This window comes from Miniopterus schreibersii, assembly GCF_964146895.1.
Source record: "Miniopterus schreibersii genome assembly, chromosome: 2".
Classification (NCBI taxonomy): Eukaryota; Metazoa; Chordata; class Mammalia; order Chiroptera; family Miniopteridae; genus Miniopterus; species Miniopterus schreibersii.
The window spans coordinates 153,610,725-153,631,087 of record NC_138102.1 but is presented as its reverse complement, the minus strand read 5'-3'; the positions used below and the strand labels follow the sequence as shown (position 1 = coordinate 153,631,087).

Genomic DNA, 20,363 nt, shown 5'->3' with positions numbered 1-20,363 from the left:
CACTTTTGGGGGCCTATTTTTTTCCCACATAAAATCAGATTATACTTAAGACCCCTTTCCCATTAGAAAATAGTCTGATGTGTCAAGTCAGGTGATTTCCTTTTTAAATCACTCATTCCTTCAGTACCAACACATACTCCATATAGAATTTTTTTGGCAATTACAAACATTCCTTGATACAGAAAGAGGCTGTCTAATCTCTTTTATTGCCAGTGCCTATCACAGGGCCTAGCCTATGATATTCAATAAACAGATGGTATCTATTAATTATTTTAAAATTATGCAATGTCTGTTGTGAGCTAGGCATTCTGAGAAAGACAGGGCATAACCAAATTAGACGGTGATAGTAGCTATAAAGGAAATATTCAGAGTGACATGTAGCGAACATGGGTAGGTATGTGTGTGTGTGTGCTTACACGTGCATGTGTGTATGTGCAATTTCAATAACCTTTGAGTTGATACATGAAGGATGAGAAGGAGCCAGATATTTAAAACTTTGGAGGAATAGTATTTATGCAGAATTGATATCCGGGCTAAGGCCCCAACTTGGGCAAGTATGTGGCAAGTGGGGAGGTGAGAAGGAAATCACTGTGGCTGAAATACAGTAAGCAAGAGGAGAGAAGTACAAAATTGATTGGAAAAGCCAGCAGGAGTGGGACATACATCCCTCTGGGATGACACAGATCCCTTTGTAGGTCAAATACTTTGAAATTTTTAAAAAATCTAAAATCTGAAATTTGCTGGGAGCAGAGCACCATAGGGTTCCACACTGCATACCTGAAACTCTCATGTCTCCACTCCAGCATTTTTATTTTCACCTTCCTGGATGAGAAATTACATCTGCGGGTCCAATACTTCTGAGCATTCCCAAGAGGGTAAAAATCAATTAGCCAATATAGTTGAGTCCATTTTATCAAAGCAAGTTTCTGAAATCACCCTGTGAATTTGGTTGTGCTGCAGTCAAAGTGACCTTTGGATGTAGCAGAAACAGGGATCAATGGGGGGGGGGGGCGGTATCTGTAATACTTTCAACAATTAAGATAAATTTAAAAATAAAAGAATAAGTGCCAACCGAGATCATGATATGCGGGTCACCTCTGACATGAACCTAATTCCCTCCCCAGTTCTCTGCTCTCTTTATGCAGATCAAGGTCTTCCTCCAATGTTACATGCTGTTGAGCATGACAATAACAGTAGGGCCATTTGTGATTTTCTTGATTCAAAGCAGAGAAAAACCATCCCTCAAAAGGGGAAGTATGAATACATTAATTTAGAGGACTTTTCTATTTGATTTTTATAATATAACTTTATGCCCTTCAGCAGCCCTAGGAGCACCCTTCCTATATTCCTCAGATCTTCCTGTCCACACCCTGGCTCTGTGCCTGGGGCTCCCCCCCCCACCTGGGAGGCAGGCCAGAAGTGTAGGAAGTGCCTGCCCTGCAGCCCTGGAACTGTGACCCTGGGGAAGTAGGGTATAAATACCCCAGCTCCCTCAGCCCTCAGAGGGGATCGATATTCTTAGTGTGTTTTGTGTCACTGCCAGCGTTTTGCTGCAGGTGACTTAATAGCACATCCTGGGTTGGCCGCCTTCCCTTCCCTATACCTGCTCCTCACTTTCCTACCGGTGACCTGCACTTCCTAACAGGCCACTGCACCCGAGCACTTGTCACAGGTGTGCTCCTGGGGAATGCAAGTTAAGATACTCAACATATAACAGAATTTGAGTAGCGCTTGATGCCGTGAAAGGGCTTAAGTGCAATAAATTTATATTCAGTGATAAGAAGGGACCACTTCCCTTCTCTCTTCATGTTTCCTTCCTTCCTTCCTTCCTTCCTTCCTTCCTTCCTTCCTTCCTTCCTTCCTTCCTTCCTTCCTTCCTTCCTTCCTTCCTTCCTTCCTTCCTTCCTCCCTCCCTCCCTCCCTCCCTCCCTCCCTCCTTCCTTCTTTCCTTCCTTCTTTCCTTATTGATTTCAGAGAGAGGTAGGGAGGGGGGAGGGAGCAACATGATGGGCTGCCTCCTGCCCGCCCCTACTGGGGATGGAGCCAGCAGCCCAGGCCTGTGCCCTGACCAGGAATCACAGCTTCCCTTGGGGCGGCTGCTCAGGTCCAGCCTGGCTGAGGCAGCGGGCGCAGGGCCGGGGCGCCTCGGGCTGGGTGCCTGGGGGGCGCAGCGCTGCTGGCTTTGCTCCCTGGGCCCCCTCGGCCCTTCCCTTCGCCCATTCTGGCCTTGCCCACAGCATGCCTGCCCCCAGGGCCTCTCTACAGCTTCGGGCCTCCACAATATCACTGAAACGGAAGCGTTGCTTTGTGATTTGTTTTTCACTGCATATTAAAAACATTTTTTAAAGGTTCTCATTTTCTTCATGATTATTTTATTTTAATCTCTGGTGGAAAATCAAGGGCGAGCGCACTGGAGATTTATAACAATTTTAAACAAACTCTTAAGCTGTAAATAGGACGCACTAATTTCGAATCCCTGTTGGCCTGTTCTCTTTTCTCAAGGCCTTCAATTTACCCGAAAACATCTTCCCCCTGCAGGCCAGACTAGTGGTGCTGTCACCTACCTCCGGGCCCCCCCCCCCCATACCCACCTGCTCTCGGGGCTGTAGGCTGCTGCGCCCTCTCTGCCTTCTCGGCAAGTTTGGACACAGCAACCACTCTGCCCGTGGCCCGCTCTTCCTGGGGTCCGCTGGGCTTTGGGGGAGGGGATGTGGCAGGGTGCTGTGAAGCACCGGCTAACAGGGAAAAGCTGTTTGCGGTTTTGAGAGTCGTTCCTCCCCTGTAAGGAGAGTCTCTAGCATATGGCAACTTTCTCTCTTCCTCTGCAGAGTCATAATCATCTCACCTGACAGCAATCCTTCCCTCCAGTCGCTGCAGAGCCAGCGCAGATCATCTTCTCTGTGATCCCCCCTGGCGAGCAGAGTAATAAGTGTGTCCGCAGGTCTCTCTTTCTCACACGGGCACTTGAATCTGCTGCAAGTGACTTGCCAGGCCACCAACTAATTAAGCAGCAGATTCAGAAAGAGAACTTAATAATGAAGTGAGCAAGAAATTACGTTAAAAATATATTAAAATATATATATATATATATATTTAAGTTCAGACTCGCTCTGCACCAACATAATTACAATCAGTCATGCCTGAGCTGCTGCAGAGTATTGAATCAAAGGATATGTGTCTCACGCAGGGTGTCTTCATTTCCAGATGTGACATCTTTGCAAAGGGAATGCATTGGCAGGAGAACAAGACCAGAAACGCTTTTTTTCTAGCTTATTTCCAATTTAAATTTTAGAGTTTCAAATATTGCTACATAAGAATTCAGAAAGAGAATTCAACAAGATATGAATTGGTGTTATATGTGGTTGACATGATTACATATTTATACAGATAAATACATTATGTGAATATATATTATAAATATGGGACAGCAATATGTTTTTATGATTACCTAATATAAACCAAAATTGTATTCCTTTTTTCCCTCAATTGTCACTGTGACTTAAACTCAACTCCAATTTAAAATGACACTAATAATGAACACTAAAGAATTTCTTCTCTCCCGGCCGGGCGTGGCTCAGAGGTTGAGCATTGACCTAGGATCCAGGAGATCCCGGTTCAATTCCCGGTCGGGGCACATGCCCGGGTTGTGGGCTCCATCCCCAGTCGGGGGCATGCATGAGACAGCTGATTAAATGACTCTCTCATCATTGATGTTTTTCTCTCTCTCTCCCTCTCCCTTACTCTCTCTAAAATCAATAAAGATATATTTAAAAAAAATTTTTTTCTTCTCATAACTGACCCTTAGGCAGGCCTGGGTTAACATGTATTCTTTTTTTTTTTTTTGTAGGTCCTTTTTAAAATAATTTATTGGGGTGACATTGGTTAATATGATCATATAGGTTTTAGATGTGAGTTTCTATGTTATAAGATCTGTATATTGAACTGTGTGTCCACCATCTAAAGTCAAATCTTCTCCCGTCACCATATAGAAGAACTCCAATATGTATTCTGCATGACTTGTTCTATCACTTTAGATTCATGACATTTAAAAAATTAAGTTTACTTTTTATAGCCTTAATACTTTTTGGACAAAATAAAAATTACCTTACATTTATATAGTATGGTGATATTTATAAATGCTTTACTCCAACCTAATAATACAGCAGCATTGTGAGGTGGGCTATCTCACACACGAAGAAGCCACAACTCTGAAAATGTGATCTCACAGCACCTATGGGACAGAGCTAGGACTCCAGCCTCAGTCTGACTCTAAATCTTGTGCTCTTTTTGATGTATTAATCTAACACGTAAACAATTTAATGTATTTAAGCTCCTCTTTTCAGGGACCACCCATCCCATCAGTGTTGCTTACCATGTCTCAAAATCGAGAACTCATTTTCTCTGGGATTGAAAGAATTGATTCATCTTTTTAAAATGTTTTTAATTTTTATTTTTTAATATGCTTTTATTTCTTTTAGAGAGAAGGGAGAGGGAGAGGCAGAGAGAGAAACATTGATTGGCTGCCTCCTGCAAGCCCCCTACTGGGGATAAAGTCTGAAACGTGGGCATGTTTAAGTTCAGACCTGTTCTGCATGTGCCCTGACTGGGAATCGAACTAGAGACCTTTTGGTGCATGGGACAGTGCTCAACCACCTGAGCTACACTGGCCAGGGCCAAGAATGGATTCATCTTTGATAAGACTGTAACCACCTCTCAGCCATATGGTGGTCATGGAGGTGGCAATGGGTGAAGGTGTTAGAGAATGGGCATATTTATTCAAGGGCTTTGAAGCCAGTCAGTCAATAAATATTTCCTGTTTCATCTAAGTAACCTTCTAGCTCTGGGGAGAGAATGCTGAATTAGACAGAGATCGGCCTCTCAGTGGTTCCTACTCTAAGGGATGAGATGTAGAACGTGATCACATAAAATAATGTGAAGAATGTTTATGTGCAACGAGACGATAAAAGTGGGTAGTGCAGAAAGTAAGCGATGGAAGAGCAGTCCTGCGGCAGCAAGCGGTCTGAAGGGGAGCGACAGCTGAGCTGAGAAGGAAATGAGGAGGAGGCAGCTGGGAGACTAGAACAAGTGTGTTCTAAGTGGAAGAAAAAGGGCAGAGCTTCTGAACTAGTATTTAAGAGAAAGGAAGAAGACCATGGTGCCTGAAGGGACAAAAGAAGGAAATGAAGTTGGAGAGTTGAGTGGAGGCCAAATCACACAGAGCCCAAGTCAGGCTGGGAGTTCAGTGATTATCAGCTGAGTCGCGGCTGCTTTTAAATCCCAGCTTTGATACCTATTAGTCATGGGATGTTAGTAAGTGTCCTAAATCGTTGGGCCATAACCTCCTCATTTGCAAAATAGGGAAGATAAAACTCTCCTCAGATGGCGGTTGCAAAAGGTTTTTGGAAAATGCAATTTGGCTGCAAGGGAGTGCAGTAGCTGTGAACATGAATACTGTACACAAAAAGAGATCCCCTCTCCTTCAAGCTCACAGATCCCAAACGATACAGCAACAGAAGGCAGATGTGAAGGAAAATGATCGCATACAGTGAAAAGAAGCAAAACACAAACATTGGCCCATTCGGATTGAGCAGTATCTTATCACGGCTTTAAGCTCTCAACAACCTAGCCCAGCAGTCAGCAAACCATGGCTAGTGCACCAATTCCGTGCCAGCACCACCCCCATCCCCGGTCCCTGGGCCTGTTTAGCACAGTCCAGGAACTAGTAATGGTTTATACATTTTTAAACGGTTGAAAAAATCCAAATTAGAAAATACTTCAAGACACGTAAATATTATATGAAATTTAAATTTCATGAACGAATTTCTGTTGGGACACAGCCACATCCATTGTGTTGCATATTGTCTATGGCTGCTTTGTGCTACGATGGCAGAGTTTAGTAGTGTGACAAGGACCATATGGCCTGCAGAGCCCAAAAAACTTATCTGACCCTTTACAGATCCAGCTTACTCATAATTAATTAACCACCCTAAAGGGAAAATATAAAACAGCTCATTCTCTAATTTGATCACCGATTACAACTAAATAAAACACGGTTTCTGTCTTTTGGAAGGAAGAAAGGCTAAAGCAGAAACTGCCTTACATCATTTCCATGAGGAATTTTCAAAATTAACAACCTGCAGTAAAAGTTCTGCAAATGTAAAATATTTACCTTCACTAATACTTCCCCATCCAGTCACAGCACAGGTCTCAGAGGAGAACAGAGGCTCCAAGCTGTGGGGGAGACGCACTGGCCTCCCCACAGAGTTGAACCCCAGAGGAGAGCTCAGGGCATCAGTGGCAAAGCTCAGTCCGTCAAAGGCTTCAATGCACCAGGATGCATTTTTTTGCCTTTCTCACCTGCATCAGTGGCAAGCAAGAGAACTGCAGGATTAAGTCAATGAGTCAAACTACGACCCTGCATAATAGTCCAAAATAAATCTTCAGTCTCTACCTTTCAATCTCAGCAATGAAGATGACTTTGTACTACATAAAAAGGGTGATTTCTGTTTATCATTTGCAGGAGCCCATCAACCATGTTCTGAGGACTGGAAGCCCTGGAGAAACCAGGCTATGTGGACCTCTGCACGTGGACCTGAATTTGTACTTCTTGACCAACTTCTCCTAATTCTCTATTAAAACATGATCTCAAATTGTATCTTTAAATGTTGGTATAAATTGTAAATGTACAGGGGCACTAGGAGATGAATATCTAATTACATAGTTTTGCTAAAGGAAGTCCAACAGTCAGAGTGCAGGCAAAACAATTTAAAATATATATATATATCTTTATTGATTTCAGAGAGAGGAAGGGAGAGGGAGGGAGAAGGAAACATCAGTGATGAGAGAGTCATTGATCGGCTGCCTTCTGCACACCCCCAAACTGGGGCTCGAGCCCGCAACCCGGGCATGTGCCCTCACCGGGAATCGAACCACGATCTCCTGGATTCTAGGTTGACGCTCAACCACTGAGCCATGCCAACTGGGCAAAACAAACTTAAAAAACATTTCTCATCTGCTCAGTTGGTTCTTTCAGGGTTCTGTCATGGTCCCTAGCAACAACAGTCCAAAAGAATGGATGATTTTTCCTAAAGAAAGAAAAGTTTGACATGAAATGAGATTTTTCGCCCTTTGGCTAACCCTACCTGGCTTTACCAACAGACACTGCTCAGTTCAGTCACGTGCCACCCAGCCAGTCCCCTGGCACCTTTGTGTGATCTCCCACCAGGAAGGTCTACAGCCTCCTGAAATACCTTAGAAGGAGTTCTTACTTGTGTATCTTCCCTCCTTCTTTTGGCCACAAAGTGTCTTTGGAGCCTTTACCAAATAACAGGTTATTTTTAAGTTGAGAAGGAAAAATAAAAGTTAGCGCTTCTTTTGACCTCACAGTGATGTTAAGAATATACGAAAAAGCCTGGCCAGTGGGGCTCAGCAGTTGAACTTTGACCTAGGATCCAGGAGATCGCCGTTCGATTCCCCGTCAGGGCACATGCCTGGGTTGCGGGCTTGATCCCCAGTTGGGGGCGTGCAGGAGGCAGCCGATCAATGACTCTGATCATTGATGTTTCTGTCCCTCTCTCTCCTTCTCTCCCTTCCTCTCTCTGAAATCAATAAAAATATATTTAAAAAAAAAAGAATATATAAAAAAAAACACCTACATTCAAAATGTGGTAGCTTCAGTTCTGTGTTTTACTGTTAAAAGTATCCAAACATTATCTTACAGGAATATACCTCAAATTGTCATCTTTTATGAAATCACATGAACTAATAAAACTAAGGTTAAAAAGAAATTATCAATTCAAAAGTAGGTAGGCCTCACCTGTGGTGTTAAAAATCAGCATTAGAACTCACTGATCACTTTAGGGGGGTGAAGATTGGAAGAAGCACGAGAGGGGGCTGCTGGGTTTTTGAAACACTTTGTTTCTTCATCTGGGTGCTGGTTACATGGGTGCTCACTTTGTGAAAATTCCTCTAAGTTTAAGATTTGTGCATTTTTATATACTTCAGAAATACCCTAAAAAACTCGAATCAACATCCATTAATCCTCCACAATAAGATTTCCAGCTGAAAAAATATCCAAGGAAAGAATCCCTCAATTCCCATGAATGTTTTGTCACTTTAGCTTAGAGATTCTTTCATTTTTCGAAAGTGTTTCTTCAGGAAAGTAAAGTTACTGAAATTATGTTTCAATACACTTTATTCCAAGGATTAGGTTCTTAATACACGTAGGCATCTTCTCTCCAGTCACAGCCATGCTCCTCTCGGTTCCCTGGCGGCGAGTCTGACTTGGCCACGCGTTTCCTGTGCCTTCACTAAGGGAGCCAGCGCAGGCAAAGAGCTTGGCCAGCACCTTGCAGACAGAGATACTCCATGACGGTGGCCAGATCACTGTCATCATCTGCACGCACGCTAATGAGAGAATTAAAGTTTATTTCAAAGTCACCCTCTAAATTATTGCTTGGTAGTAAAAAAAAGTTATTTCTTAAAGTCACTCTACTTCTTTATATAGAGAATAGTGTGTACAATACAATGAAATAATAAAAATTACTGTAGAGTTGATCATGTAGACCCCGATATCTAGTGAAATTTTATGCTTGCAGTCATCAAATATCCTTTAATTTGGTAGAGAACACAGTGTGAAAAGCATACGCCAGAGCAACACACATTTATAAAGGAAAAAAATCTGAGATTTTTTCCAATGGTGAGATAATTGCTCAAGGTATCAATTGGTGAATTTTTCCATCCTTTATTCCCACTCGTTCATAATAAAATCCTGTTTCTTATATTTTTAGGGCCTTATCTCCCATCCAACAATAGCAGGCATCACTTACTGGTATGAGAGAAGAAACAGTCACGACTGAGTTACAGAAAGAAAGTGGCTGAAATTTTAAAAAACTGCTGATTTAGGTTGAGACAGAAAGGTTCCAATGTATAACTGCAAAGTGTATTTAGTCCCCTAAAGTAAGTTTAAAAAAAAATCCACATAAACACAAAGACTGATGTGGAGTTAGCAAGAGAATGCTGGGTCTTCCCTAATTGTGAAATAACATTACCAGGGACCTTATTAGAAATACAAATTCCCTTTAAGAATGTAATTGTTGCCTGGCCGGTGTGGCTCAGTGATTGAGCATCAACCTATGAACCAGGAAATCACAATTGATTCCCTGTCAGGGCACATGCCGGGGTTGCAGGCTCAATTCCCAGTAGGGGGGGTGCAGGAGGAAGCCTATCAATGACTCTCATCATTGTTGTTTCTATCTCTCCTTCTCTCTTCCTCTCTCTGAAATCAATAATTTTTAAAAAGTACATAAAAAAAGAATATACATTCTTATAAAATCAGAAACCCTCCAGGTAATTCTGATATACACTTAAGACTGAGAACTGATATAAAGGGTAACCAGGGCCAGGGAAGCTTTATGGGAGGTGACACAATGTTGTCAGTGTGCTTATTGTCTTTGGAGTGCTACCCCTTGTCAGCCAGTCTGGCCCCTGGTGGCCTTCAGTAAAAATAATGTCTATCTCAGCTCCCAGATTTTGCATATCTCTCCAACTGGCTCATTCCATGCGGCAAACTTTCCTTTTCAAAGGATTTGGGTACACAGACGCCCCCTTCAGTGGAGGGTGGAGCCCTGGATGTCTATGATTGATGCAGATGAGGCAAGGAGAAACAAGGCCCTGAGGGAATCAACTGAAGAGTTCCTACGAAGGCAGGGGCGAGTGGAACATGCCACTTTTGCTCTACCAGCATATCAAACACCTCTGGTGTGTAGGTCAACACACTACAAGGAATAGCTTCAAAAAGGCATTCCTCTGGTCCAATAAGTTAGGCAGCTATGAAGAGTTAAAAAAACACAAAAAAGGACCCACACAGATATGTTTCATATAAATATGAAGCACAGTGTTATGTGTGAAAAAATTATAAAATAATATATGTGATATACACAAATACTATTAAATATACACATTATGTGCACAAATATTAGTGGAAAATCAGATCATTAAAACATTATTAATATTGATTACTTAAGATAGAGTAGGAATGGATTAGTGAAATGGAGAGGGTGGTTTAGAGTTAACTGTCTTTTTTCACAAACATTACTATTATAAATTTTTCAAAAAGAAATCAAGAAGAGTCTCTGATGAAATTACAGACAATATTTGTGTGTGGTTAACTTAAATGGCTTACAAACATTTACAGCTGATTTTGTTTATTAATCTCAATTGGCTCATCAAGTTGGACATCCACCTAGTGCAGAATGGTTTTGCTGTGGTCCCCATCTTGCTGCAAGTGTCATGGGCCATCAACTCTCTGTTCTAAGCACACTAGACTATTCAGTGGTCCCTTTAATTGTTCCACACCCTCTACTTCCACGATTTTAAATCCCATTCACATCCTCACAAGCTCAGTGATCCACCTCCAAATACTACTCATCCCTCAGGGTCTAACCAACAGTCCAGTTCTCCCATAAACCTTCCCAGAGGCTCAACGGAAAGAAGAGCTACATTTTCTGAATCATCACAGCACATTTCCTATTTTATTTCCTACTTTGTTGTACACTTTTAGTTACCTCACCAAAATGCAAGCTCATCAGAGACTGCTTTTACTCTGTATATATCCAGGACCTGGTATGCTATCTGGCACATAGTTGATTTTTAACAAATGAGTGGTTGAAAGAATGATTACTGGGTAAATAGCAGGCCTGAAGCATGAGATCATTTAGTTAATAAATATTATAACCCTTAGCACAATACCTTGCCTGTAGCATTCTGGCAAACATTTGGAAGAGAGACTTGTCCTTACCACTGGTCTTATGGAGACCTAGAAATTAAGGTCTATACCAGCTCTAGAGACTCTATCATGCTTAACACATAGTATTTCAATTAAGTAAATATATCAGTTATGCTCATATAGCTTATGATGCATTCAATAAGAAATTTAATGAAATGATGTATTGGATGAGAAAAATAACATTATAATACAATGTACAGTATAGTTCAGTGTGTACACCAAATATGTATAAATAAACATATATATCAAAATGTTAACAACGTTTATCTCTTGGTGGTTGGTTTACATTTTCTTCCATTTGCTCATCTGTCTTTATCAAATTTAGCAAACATGTACCCCCTTTTGTGGCAAAAAACATTGCTTTGAAAATAAGTTTCCTGACAATCATGACAATTTCATTCAAGGCTGTTATTTAACTTGAGAAAGGAATAGAGAAACCTCTGTCAATATACTGGTCATCGGTTCCACTTTTACTGCACATAGCCCATCCCCTCAAGAAGGGCACAATGTGTAAGATAAAATAATTGCCCTGTGTACAGAAATCTAATTTCAGATCCTTTAGCACCTCTTCAGTCTCTTAGGAACTATAAAATGACAAATGAAAATAAATGTGACATACTTACTAACAAGCACTCTGTTGCTTGATTACAAAGATACATAGTCATGGTCACATCCAACTTGATTTTCTATGTCTAAGCAGGTAAATTTGAACAGGATAATGTGATCTTCTGGTGCCATTTTTTCCCAAATACATAAGCCAGATAGGGGAAGGTAGAGAACATATAATAAATGGCAGAGTCAAGTGTGACAAATAAAGTCTATTATCTGGGCTTTAGCTCAGAACTCACCAATAATAACATTTTACAGGATATCAGAACATAAAAAGCCATGGAAATTCCTTATGTGAGAATAACTGATTTATGCTTGAAATTCTGACATTTATCCAACAAACAGAGCAGTATTAATTAGAGAATGGCCAGAAACCACCTTTAAAATTTCATTTAGTTATAAAATGCTAGAATTATGAACTATAAATTGCAGAAACCTAAGATTTATCTCCCTATTGTAAGACTAATTGAAAATTCATAATATTCACCCAGAAGTTGAATCATGAATTATGAATTATGGATGGATCATGCAGCATATGTCAGCCAAAGTCACAGTCCCTGTGGTTGCAATGTCATCTCAAACTCCCAGTAAGGTCAGCTGTGACCTTTTCCTAACATCTTTAGAAACATGTCTAAACATTTTGAAAGTAGTCTTACATAATTTAACACATAATCCTTTACATCTTAATTTTCCTACATTAATTCATGCTATTATTCAAGGAAAGAAACCTCTGTGGGTCATAAATCCTCAGTGTCTTCCATGTCTCACTCTCATCTGAGTGCAAAACAATCTTATCTGTAATCTTACATGTCAGAATGAACTTCTTTCTAAAACTCAAAAATGTCTTTATCAACTTTAGACCTGTTAACAGCCTATTGACCTCTAAGCAATAATGTTCAGGGTTGCAGGAATTACCCAACTTTTTTATGCCCAGTTTCCAAAAACCAAACACAATACTTCCTACCAAATATCTCCTCCTTAACCAGAAACTCCTTCCTTTACTATTTTTCTCTTCAGGTCTATCGTCATAAGCATAGATGTAAAAATAGGCTGCCTAAAATATTATTAAAATCACTTTTTAAGCACTTCAATTGAAAAGCACCCCACATCTATCATTTTCCCTGATATCCGTTACGCCCCTTCTGAAGCAGACAGAAGAGAAATTACTCCCCTTCTCCAAATGAGAAAACTGGCATTGATATTAAAGGACTCATCACATCTCATATAATAGGAAATACAGTTTAGGCTTTATGATTTCAAAGGCCAGTACTTTCTCCTATTTTCATCAAATTATTTTCTGCCTCAAAATCTCTAACTCAGAGGTGGAAAACAGATTTCAAATCCTTTGCCAACCTTGATTTATTGTTAGTGATTGCTATTTTTAAAATGGTTCTGAGGTCTAGTCAAGCTAAGTGAGAGATGGGTACCAAAATTAATCATTGATTTTTTTCATTCAAATATCTACTGAGTGTTCATTATATGCAAGTCACTCTCCTAGCCTCTAAGAAATGCAGTGTCTCCCATGGGCATGAAAAAGAGACCACTTGAGTGCCATTATCAGCCATTTCTGAGCCTAGCTAACAGCTACCAGAATAAAAATAGACTTGGAGAGACTGTATAACTCCCCAGTTCCCATGACCTCTTTCTCTCTTACCATTAGCTAATTGACTCCATTTGGAATTTATAAAACCCTTGCACCATTCAGTGTTGCTTAGCATGCTGGTGCAGCCACTAAGTATGCAAATAAGCTCATTATCTTATTACATTTCTAAAACACATGTCTTTTCACATTTGAACATTCTAAAGTCAGAAGGATCGTACAATTCTATTAGACATGGACTGAAAGAGTTTTCCAGAAAGGACTTGTGTTAGCTTTGGCCAGTCTCCTGGAGGAAACTCTCACTGAATATTTTTTAATTTTTCTGCTTGAGGTAGTTTGGTCTACACTGGTGTGGGAGATTTTAGACTGTGGACATACATAAGTATTAGCTTGTGACTCAAATTTTCTGGTAAGATTTTTACCCCTCCCTGCATCCAGTGCCAAGTTTAAGGTATATAACTTCCCATATGGGTGGGTTTATGCCTCCATTAGCCTAACACTGAAGGCCTTTGGTGTCCCAGCTTTACGTGGAGATCTCTCAGTCTTAGATGGTTTATTTTCTTTATTGGTGGTACGTGAAATAATGATGAATTTTACAACCAGTTTGCTTTAAGCTTGTTGAAATGTAACAAATTCATGCTAATACTGAGTTGTGATATTTCTGAAAGTCTTATTCTTTCTAGTTGACTTTTTTTTCTAATTTATCTTTATTGTTGAAAGTATCACAGGTGTTCCACTTTTTCCCCCCATTGACCCTCTCCACCTCGCTCCCACCCCCTCCCCAGGCCTTCACCCCATTATTGTGTGTGTCCATGGATTATGCATATATGCATATAACTTCTGTGGTTAATCTCTTCACACTTGCCATCCCCCTTCCCTCTTCCCTCTGAGATGGACAGTCTGTTGCATGCTTCAATGTCTCTGGGCCTATTTTGGTTGTCAGATTCTTTTGTTCATTAGCTTCTCCTTAAAGAAGACCCTTCAACATTTCATATAGCACTGGTTTGGTGGTGATGAACTGCTTTAGCTTTTGCTTGTCTGTGAAGCTCTTGATCTGACCTTCAGTTCTAAATGATAGCTTTCCTGGGTAGAGCAATCTTGGTTGTAGCTTCTTGCTTTTCATCACTTTGAATATTTCTTGCCACTCCCTTCTCTCCTGCAAAGTTTCTGTTGAAAAATCAGCTGACAGTCATATGGGTGCTCCCTTGTCAGTAACTAATTGCTTTTCTCTTGCTGGTTTTAAGATTCTCTCTTTGTCTTTAACCTTTGGCATTTAAATTATGATGTGTCTTGCTGTGGGCCTCTTTGGGTTCCTCTTGTTTGGGACCCTCTGTGCTTCCTGGACTTGTAAGCCTATTTCTTTCCCCAGGTAGGGGAAGTTTTCTGTCATTATTTTCTCAAGTAGGTTTTCAATTCCTTGCTCTCTTTCTTCCCCTTCTGGCACCCCCTTAATGCAAATGTTGGGCCACTTGAAGTTGTCCCAGAGACTCCTTACACTACCTTCATATTTCTGGATTCGTTTTCCTTTTTGCTCTTCTGGTTGGGTCTTTTTTTGTTTCCTCATGTTCCAAATTGCTGATTTGATTCTCAGCATCCTCTACTCTACTGTTGATTCCCTGTAAATTATTCTTCATTTCAGTTCATGTAGCCTTCATTTGTGATTGGTACTTTATTATGTCATTGATGATCTCACTAGTTTCCTTAATAGTTTTACTAAGATCCTTGAGCATCCTTATAACCATTATTTTGAACTCTGTATCTTGTTGCGTGCTTGGCTCCATTTCATTTAGCTCCTTTTCTAGAGATTTCTTCTGTTCTTTCCTTAGTAACATCTTTCTTTGCCTCCGCATTTTGGCTGCTTCCTGGTGTTTGTTTCTATGTATTAGGTAGAGCTCCTATGTTTCCTGGAATTGGTAGAGTGGCTCTGTGTAGTAGGTTGTCCTATAGGGTCCAGTGGCTCAGCCTCCCCAGTCACCTGAGCTGGGCCTTCTAGGTGCTCCCCTGTGTGGGCTGTGTGCACTGTCCTGTTGTAGTTGAATCTTGGTTGCTGTTGGCATCCCTGGGAGGAACTGACCCCTAGACCAATCAGCTGTGAGGACCAGCTGCAACTATAGCCAGAGAGCTGCTGTGCTGGAGACACCCCTATGGAGCAGGACTTACTTTAGTGGAGCTTTGGTGTTCACCAAGTGCGCCCCTTGAGTGTGTCACTTGTGGATGTGGTAGGGTTGTAATCCAGCGTGGTTGAGTCTGACCACCAGGTGCACTGTCTCTGGGGCCTCCTAGGAGGTGCAAAGTCAGCCTGTACCAGTGCCTTGCCCAGGGCCACCCAGCACGAGCTACACAGCAAACCATAGTTGGCTGCTGCTTGTGCTGGGCTTGGAGGTGTCCAGGAGAGGCCAAGCTATGAGCCAATGCAGGCTGCTGCTAGTGCCAAGCCTGGGGCCACTTATCAAGTCGTATGGGGCCTGCTGCTGCTTGTTTGAGAGATTTCAGGAAAGTCCTAAGCATGAGGCTTGCGTGGCCACTTGCACAGAAAAGCCCCTGGAAATGGCCTGGATGAGCTGCAGGTGGGGAGGGGTGGGGCCTCCGGGAATCACGGGGCGGGGCCAAAGGTGTGGGTCAGGTGCTGGGGATTCAAATATGGTGCCTGCCTGCCGGCTGTGTGGGGGGACGACTCGCCAAAGGAGCAATGGCCTCTGCCAGCCCTTCTGCCTAGGAGAAAGCCGCCCCTCCACCTCTCGCCCCAATTTCAGGCAGGTTAGTCTCTCCCCGAGTGTCCCAGGTCCTTTCAAGCTGCTGCCCGGCGCTGGGCTCAGAGGGAGCGTCCGAGTGAGTCCGTGCCGGGCCCTTTGAGAGGAGCTGCTGGGGCTCCCACAGCCTCCACGTCCCTCAGCGACAGTCCCCGCTGGTTTCACAGCCTGGAGTTGTGGGGCTGTCTCTTCCCAGCCCTGGAGCACTGGGCTGGGGGCCTGCTGTGGGGCTGGGACCCCTCGCTCCTCTGGGAAACCTCCCCTGCCGAGATTCCCTCCTGGGTTTCAACCACATCACCGGGTGTGGGCCCATGGCACTTCTCCGTGATTCAGCCCCGATCCGCCCGTGTCTGCGCCCCTCCTCCTAGTCTTGGTGCTTCTTCAGTTCCCTGGCTGTAGGGCTTCTGTTCAGCCAGATCTCAGGAGGCTCTGGGTGATGGTGGTTCTGTATTTTAGTTGTAATTTTGATGTGGTTGCGGGAGGCGGCGGGGACATCGGGTGCCTGTGCCGCCATCTCGTTTCTCTCTCTTGACCTCTTACTTTAGTCTCTAAACTATATAATATCTTCTTAACTATTAATCTCAACCTCTTTCCCTAAACCTGAAGCAACTGAACGCTTATAATTACAAAGACCGCATTTAATGTAAACTCCCTCAATTTTCTATAAGTTACCCCAAGATTTTTTTGTTGCTTTCCCGGAAAAGGAATTGATTTTCCTTTCCGAAGCTGAACCTTCTTTATCTGTGTGTTCTTGTTAACTTTCTTCCCACATATATGTGTTTCTCTTGAGTTATCACTCTCACCCTCTCTTCTGCCCATAAGGACAGCTAAGGCTACACTTCCCAAAAGCAAACACAAACAAAACTCTGTTTCTCTTGACCCCGCTGCTCCTCTATTAACCAAAAACCACTGTACCACCCTCGGCATCACCGCTTAACTGTCCCCCTCACCTCACGCAGTGGCAGCTCCATCCTTTCCAAAGGTCTCGAACCCTCAAGTCAATCATAAGGTTCTCTCTCTTAAAACCCAAATTTTCGACTTGTCAGCAAGTCCTGAGGCCCTGCCACTTGTCACCGCTGCTAATGTGACAAAGTTGGTCAAAGCCAGCATCACCCTCCCCTGGATTATTGTGGTAGCTGGTCTCTCAGTTCTTGGCCTTGCCCATCCTCAGTCTGTTTTCAATACACCAGCCAACGTGATCCTTTTAACATGTATCAGATTGTGTCCCTCCACTGCTCAAAGTCCTCCAGGGGTTCCATAGCCTCCTCACAGTAAACTCCCAAATCCTTCTTGTATCTTATAAGTTTGGCCACCACTAAGCACAACCGCTTCTCCCTCTCACATTTAGCTCAAGCTCTTCGACCTGCCTGCTCCCTGAATACACCAAGAGTTTTGCTGCCTCACACATGCCATTCCTCCCATCAGCACTGTCCCTTCCCAAGATGATCATATAATTTCCTCTTTGACCTTATTCAAGTCTTTGTTCAAATACCATCTTTAAAGCAGCCTTTCCTAACCGTCCTCTCTAGTATTGCACAACCCATCATGCTCCACCCCTTCTTTCTTGCTTAATTTTTGGGCAAAGTACTTGCTATCTTCTACTATTATATGTAACACTACTTGTATCATCCCCACTCTCCACCTTCCAACGTGCCCCACACAGGAAAATGTTTTTGTCTATTTCACTAACTGCTATATTACTAGCACCTAAACTAGTGCCTGACACATCTTAAGGCCTCAATATTTTTTTTTTTTTTACTATTTGGTGAAGAAAAGATACCAGATCTTCAATAGTCACTTAACCCATTATGAATATAGCTTCTGACCCCACAATTTCTACTGAGTCAGCTCCCAAATTTTGAACTGTCACGTCCAACGGCATTTAATCTGAACTCATTTCGACTTCTGCAATATCTGGCACCACTGCCTTTGTCTTGAAAGCCCTTCTTGGAGAGATCTCTTCAGTTCTTCATTGCCCGAGTTGAATTGCAGGTTCTCTGCGATCGAGGGTAAATTGGCTGTCATCTGCATGTCTCTCACCTAATATATAAATGCTTTTTCAAATCTCACCCATAGCTATCCATGCTCTGCTCAAATAACCACTTATAAAGGACATTCGTCATCTCCTGATGCAGTCCATTAAGTCTCCAAAGTCTCTCGAATTAGAAACTACTTTATACTGAGCTGGAGTCTGCCTCCTCCTAACATCTACCCTCTGCCCTTTATCCTCAGCTCTGTAGTTAATCAGAAAAAGTCCAATTCTGCCTCTCTAGTAGCCTTTCATGTAAATCAAGACAGTTCCTTCCTCCTCTCAAGTCTTCTTTGGACTGAAAATATTCCTTGTTCCTTCCACCATATCTCCTAAGACACTGTTTTAGATTTCTTTCCCTCTTGGTCACTGTCCTTCAGGTAATTTGCAGCCTATCGATGTCCTCTCTAACGATGGTACCTACGGGCTCCTTCCTACTTCCTCTGCCCTGAACTAATATGACCGGACTCTCATTTTTGTTCTGGATGCTGTTATTCTAAAAGAATAAGCAGTGATGCAAAGGCTTTATCGGTATTATATTACTACTAGGTTTACTCACAGAGTCCCCTTAGACTTCTAAGCCCTTTAAATATGGGCTGCAATAAGCCACTTCATTTCCATCCTGTACTCAAAAATATTTACATTCATTTTATAAATTATAATCTCACCACCATTTTAGCTTTCCAATGCCAACGGCATAAACTCCAAATTTATTCACATGGAATTCAAGGTCCTCTCTAATGAAGGCCTCAGCATTCTCTCTATCTTCATTGTCCACTGCTAACCCAGGTCCTATTTGCACTAACCTTGCTCTCCAGCAGCCCTGGGACACACATCGTCCAAATAACCTGGGAGTCTTCACGTCCCTGACGTTGCTTAGACAAAATTCCCTCTGCCTGGAATGATCTGTAGAAATATATTAGATATTAGAGCTAAAAAAACTACACAAACTATAAAATCATAATTATCCTTTAATGCCTAGTTTCAATACCACACCTTTCACTAAAGCATTCTTACCCCCACCCCTCCCAAACACAAAACACACAACTCACAAACCCCTGCAATGATTAATCTCTCCATTGCCATAGTATCAACACACCTGGGTAGTGTGTATTATTAATCTTATTTCACCTTGTTTTATAGTATAGTTATTTTTTGTTCAGTTCTCTCCTCCTACCAGATTATAAACTCTTACAACTATCATCTATCTTTGAATACCTTTTATTGCTAAATACAATTTTTAAAAATGAATGTACAACACTTAAGGAAATGATATACTTGAAAAAACTTAATTTCTAAACCTTAAAGATATGTCTTTAGTCATACAGAACACAGGGTATGTAGAAAAACGTTCAAAGACATCGAAACTCATAGATCATGAATGAGTTTCCATCTTTGAGGCAACACTTAACAAAATATTATCATCATTACAGAAATAAGTGAAACAGATTAACCATTAAATTCCCATAACAGTATCACTACCAGGTGCTGTTAATGTTAGCCGTTTGAATGCATCAATTCAGGTAAGCTCGTGTCTTAATACCACTTGTGTTGATGATTTTACTAATGAGATATCAGACACACTGATTTCTAAGTGAAACATTATTTTCTTTTTTGAACATAATAGTTTTATTAATCATCTGACATACTTCTACAGTACTTTTCCTCCTATATTATTTTTACGAAGGTATAACTTTAATATATAACATTAGGTTAGTTTCAGGTATATAACATAATAACTCAATATTTGCATATATTGCAAAATGATCACACTAACTTTGGTAAATATCGCCGCACAGTTACAAATTTTTTCCTTGTAATGAGTACTCGTAAGATCTACTCTCAGCAACTTTTAAATATATAATACATAGTGCCCATGCTTTATATTACATCCCCATGACTTACTTGTAACTGGAAGTTTGTACATTTGACTCCTTTCACTCATTTTGCTCACCCCCTACCCCCACCTCTGGCAATCACCACTCTGTTCTCTGTATCTATGATCTTAGTTTTTATTATAATTCCACATATAAGTGAGCTCATACAATATTTCTCTCTCTCTGATTTACTTCATTCAGCATAATGCCTTCAGGGTCCATCCATGCTGTCACAAATGTCAGGATTTCATTCTTTTTTTTCTGGCTGAATAGCATTATAATGTTCTTTTCCTTATTTGAGTTATACAGATTTAACATTTATCCAGTTCTCTCAAATCATGAATCACCCCGAAGTTCTCCAATTTATAGTGTTTGGAACTAATATGGTGTTTTCCCATCTCTAACTAGGTGGCCCTGGGTTATAATACAATACCTTTGTTTAAAGATAGTAAAGTAAAAGTATACAAGTTTTAGCAATGACAAGTCTCTATCATTCACTCAAAAATTTTAGATGACGGTGTCACATTTTAATTGTTGGAAGCCAGAAGAAATAGGCAACTAGGGGACCAGAAGCTTAGAAAGATGGTCTTGAGGACGTGTTATTAAAATAAAGTACTGTCACATTCTGATATTCATTTGGCTGTGGAATTGATGGTTATTGCCTAATTTCATTGCCATTTAAGAATGTTGTTATCATTAACCTTTGTTCGGG

General features: G+C 41.5%; 1 protein-coding gene across 1 annotated transcript in view; it reads right to left on the bottom strand.

Annotated features, from left to right (window-relative positions):
• Positions 1-20,363, bottom strand: part of OVCH1 (ovochymase 1) — a gene marked incomplete at both ends in the record, with an annotated part of 59,711 nt that overhangs the window by 30,216 nt on the left and 9,132 nt on the right. The window contains 6 exon segments of the mRNA XM_081127796.1: positions 2,846-2,916; positions 2,919-2,952; positions 2,956-2,999; positions 6,170-6,319; positions 11,410-11,431; positions 11,435-11,514. Coding sequence (XP_080983922.1) covers positions 2,846-2,916; positions 2,919-2,952; positions 2,956-2,999; positions 6,170-6,319; positions 11,410-11,431; positions 11,435-11,514 — 401 coding nt within the window.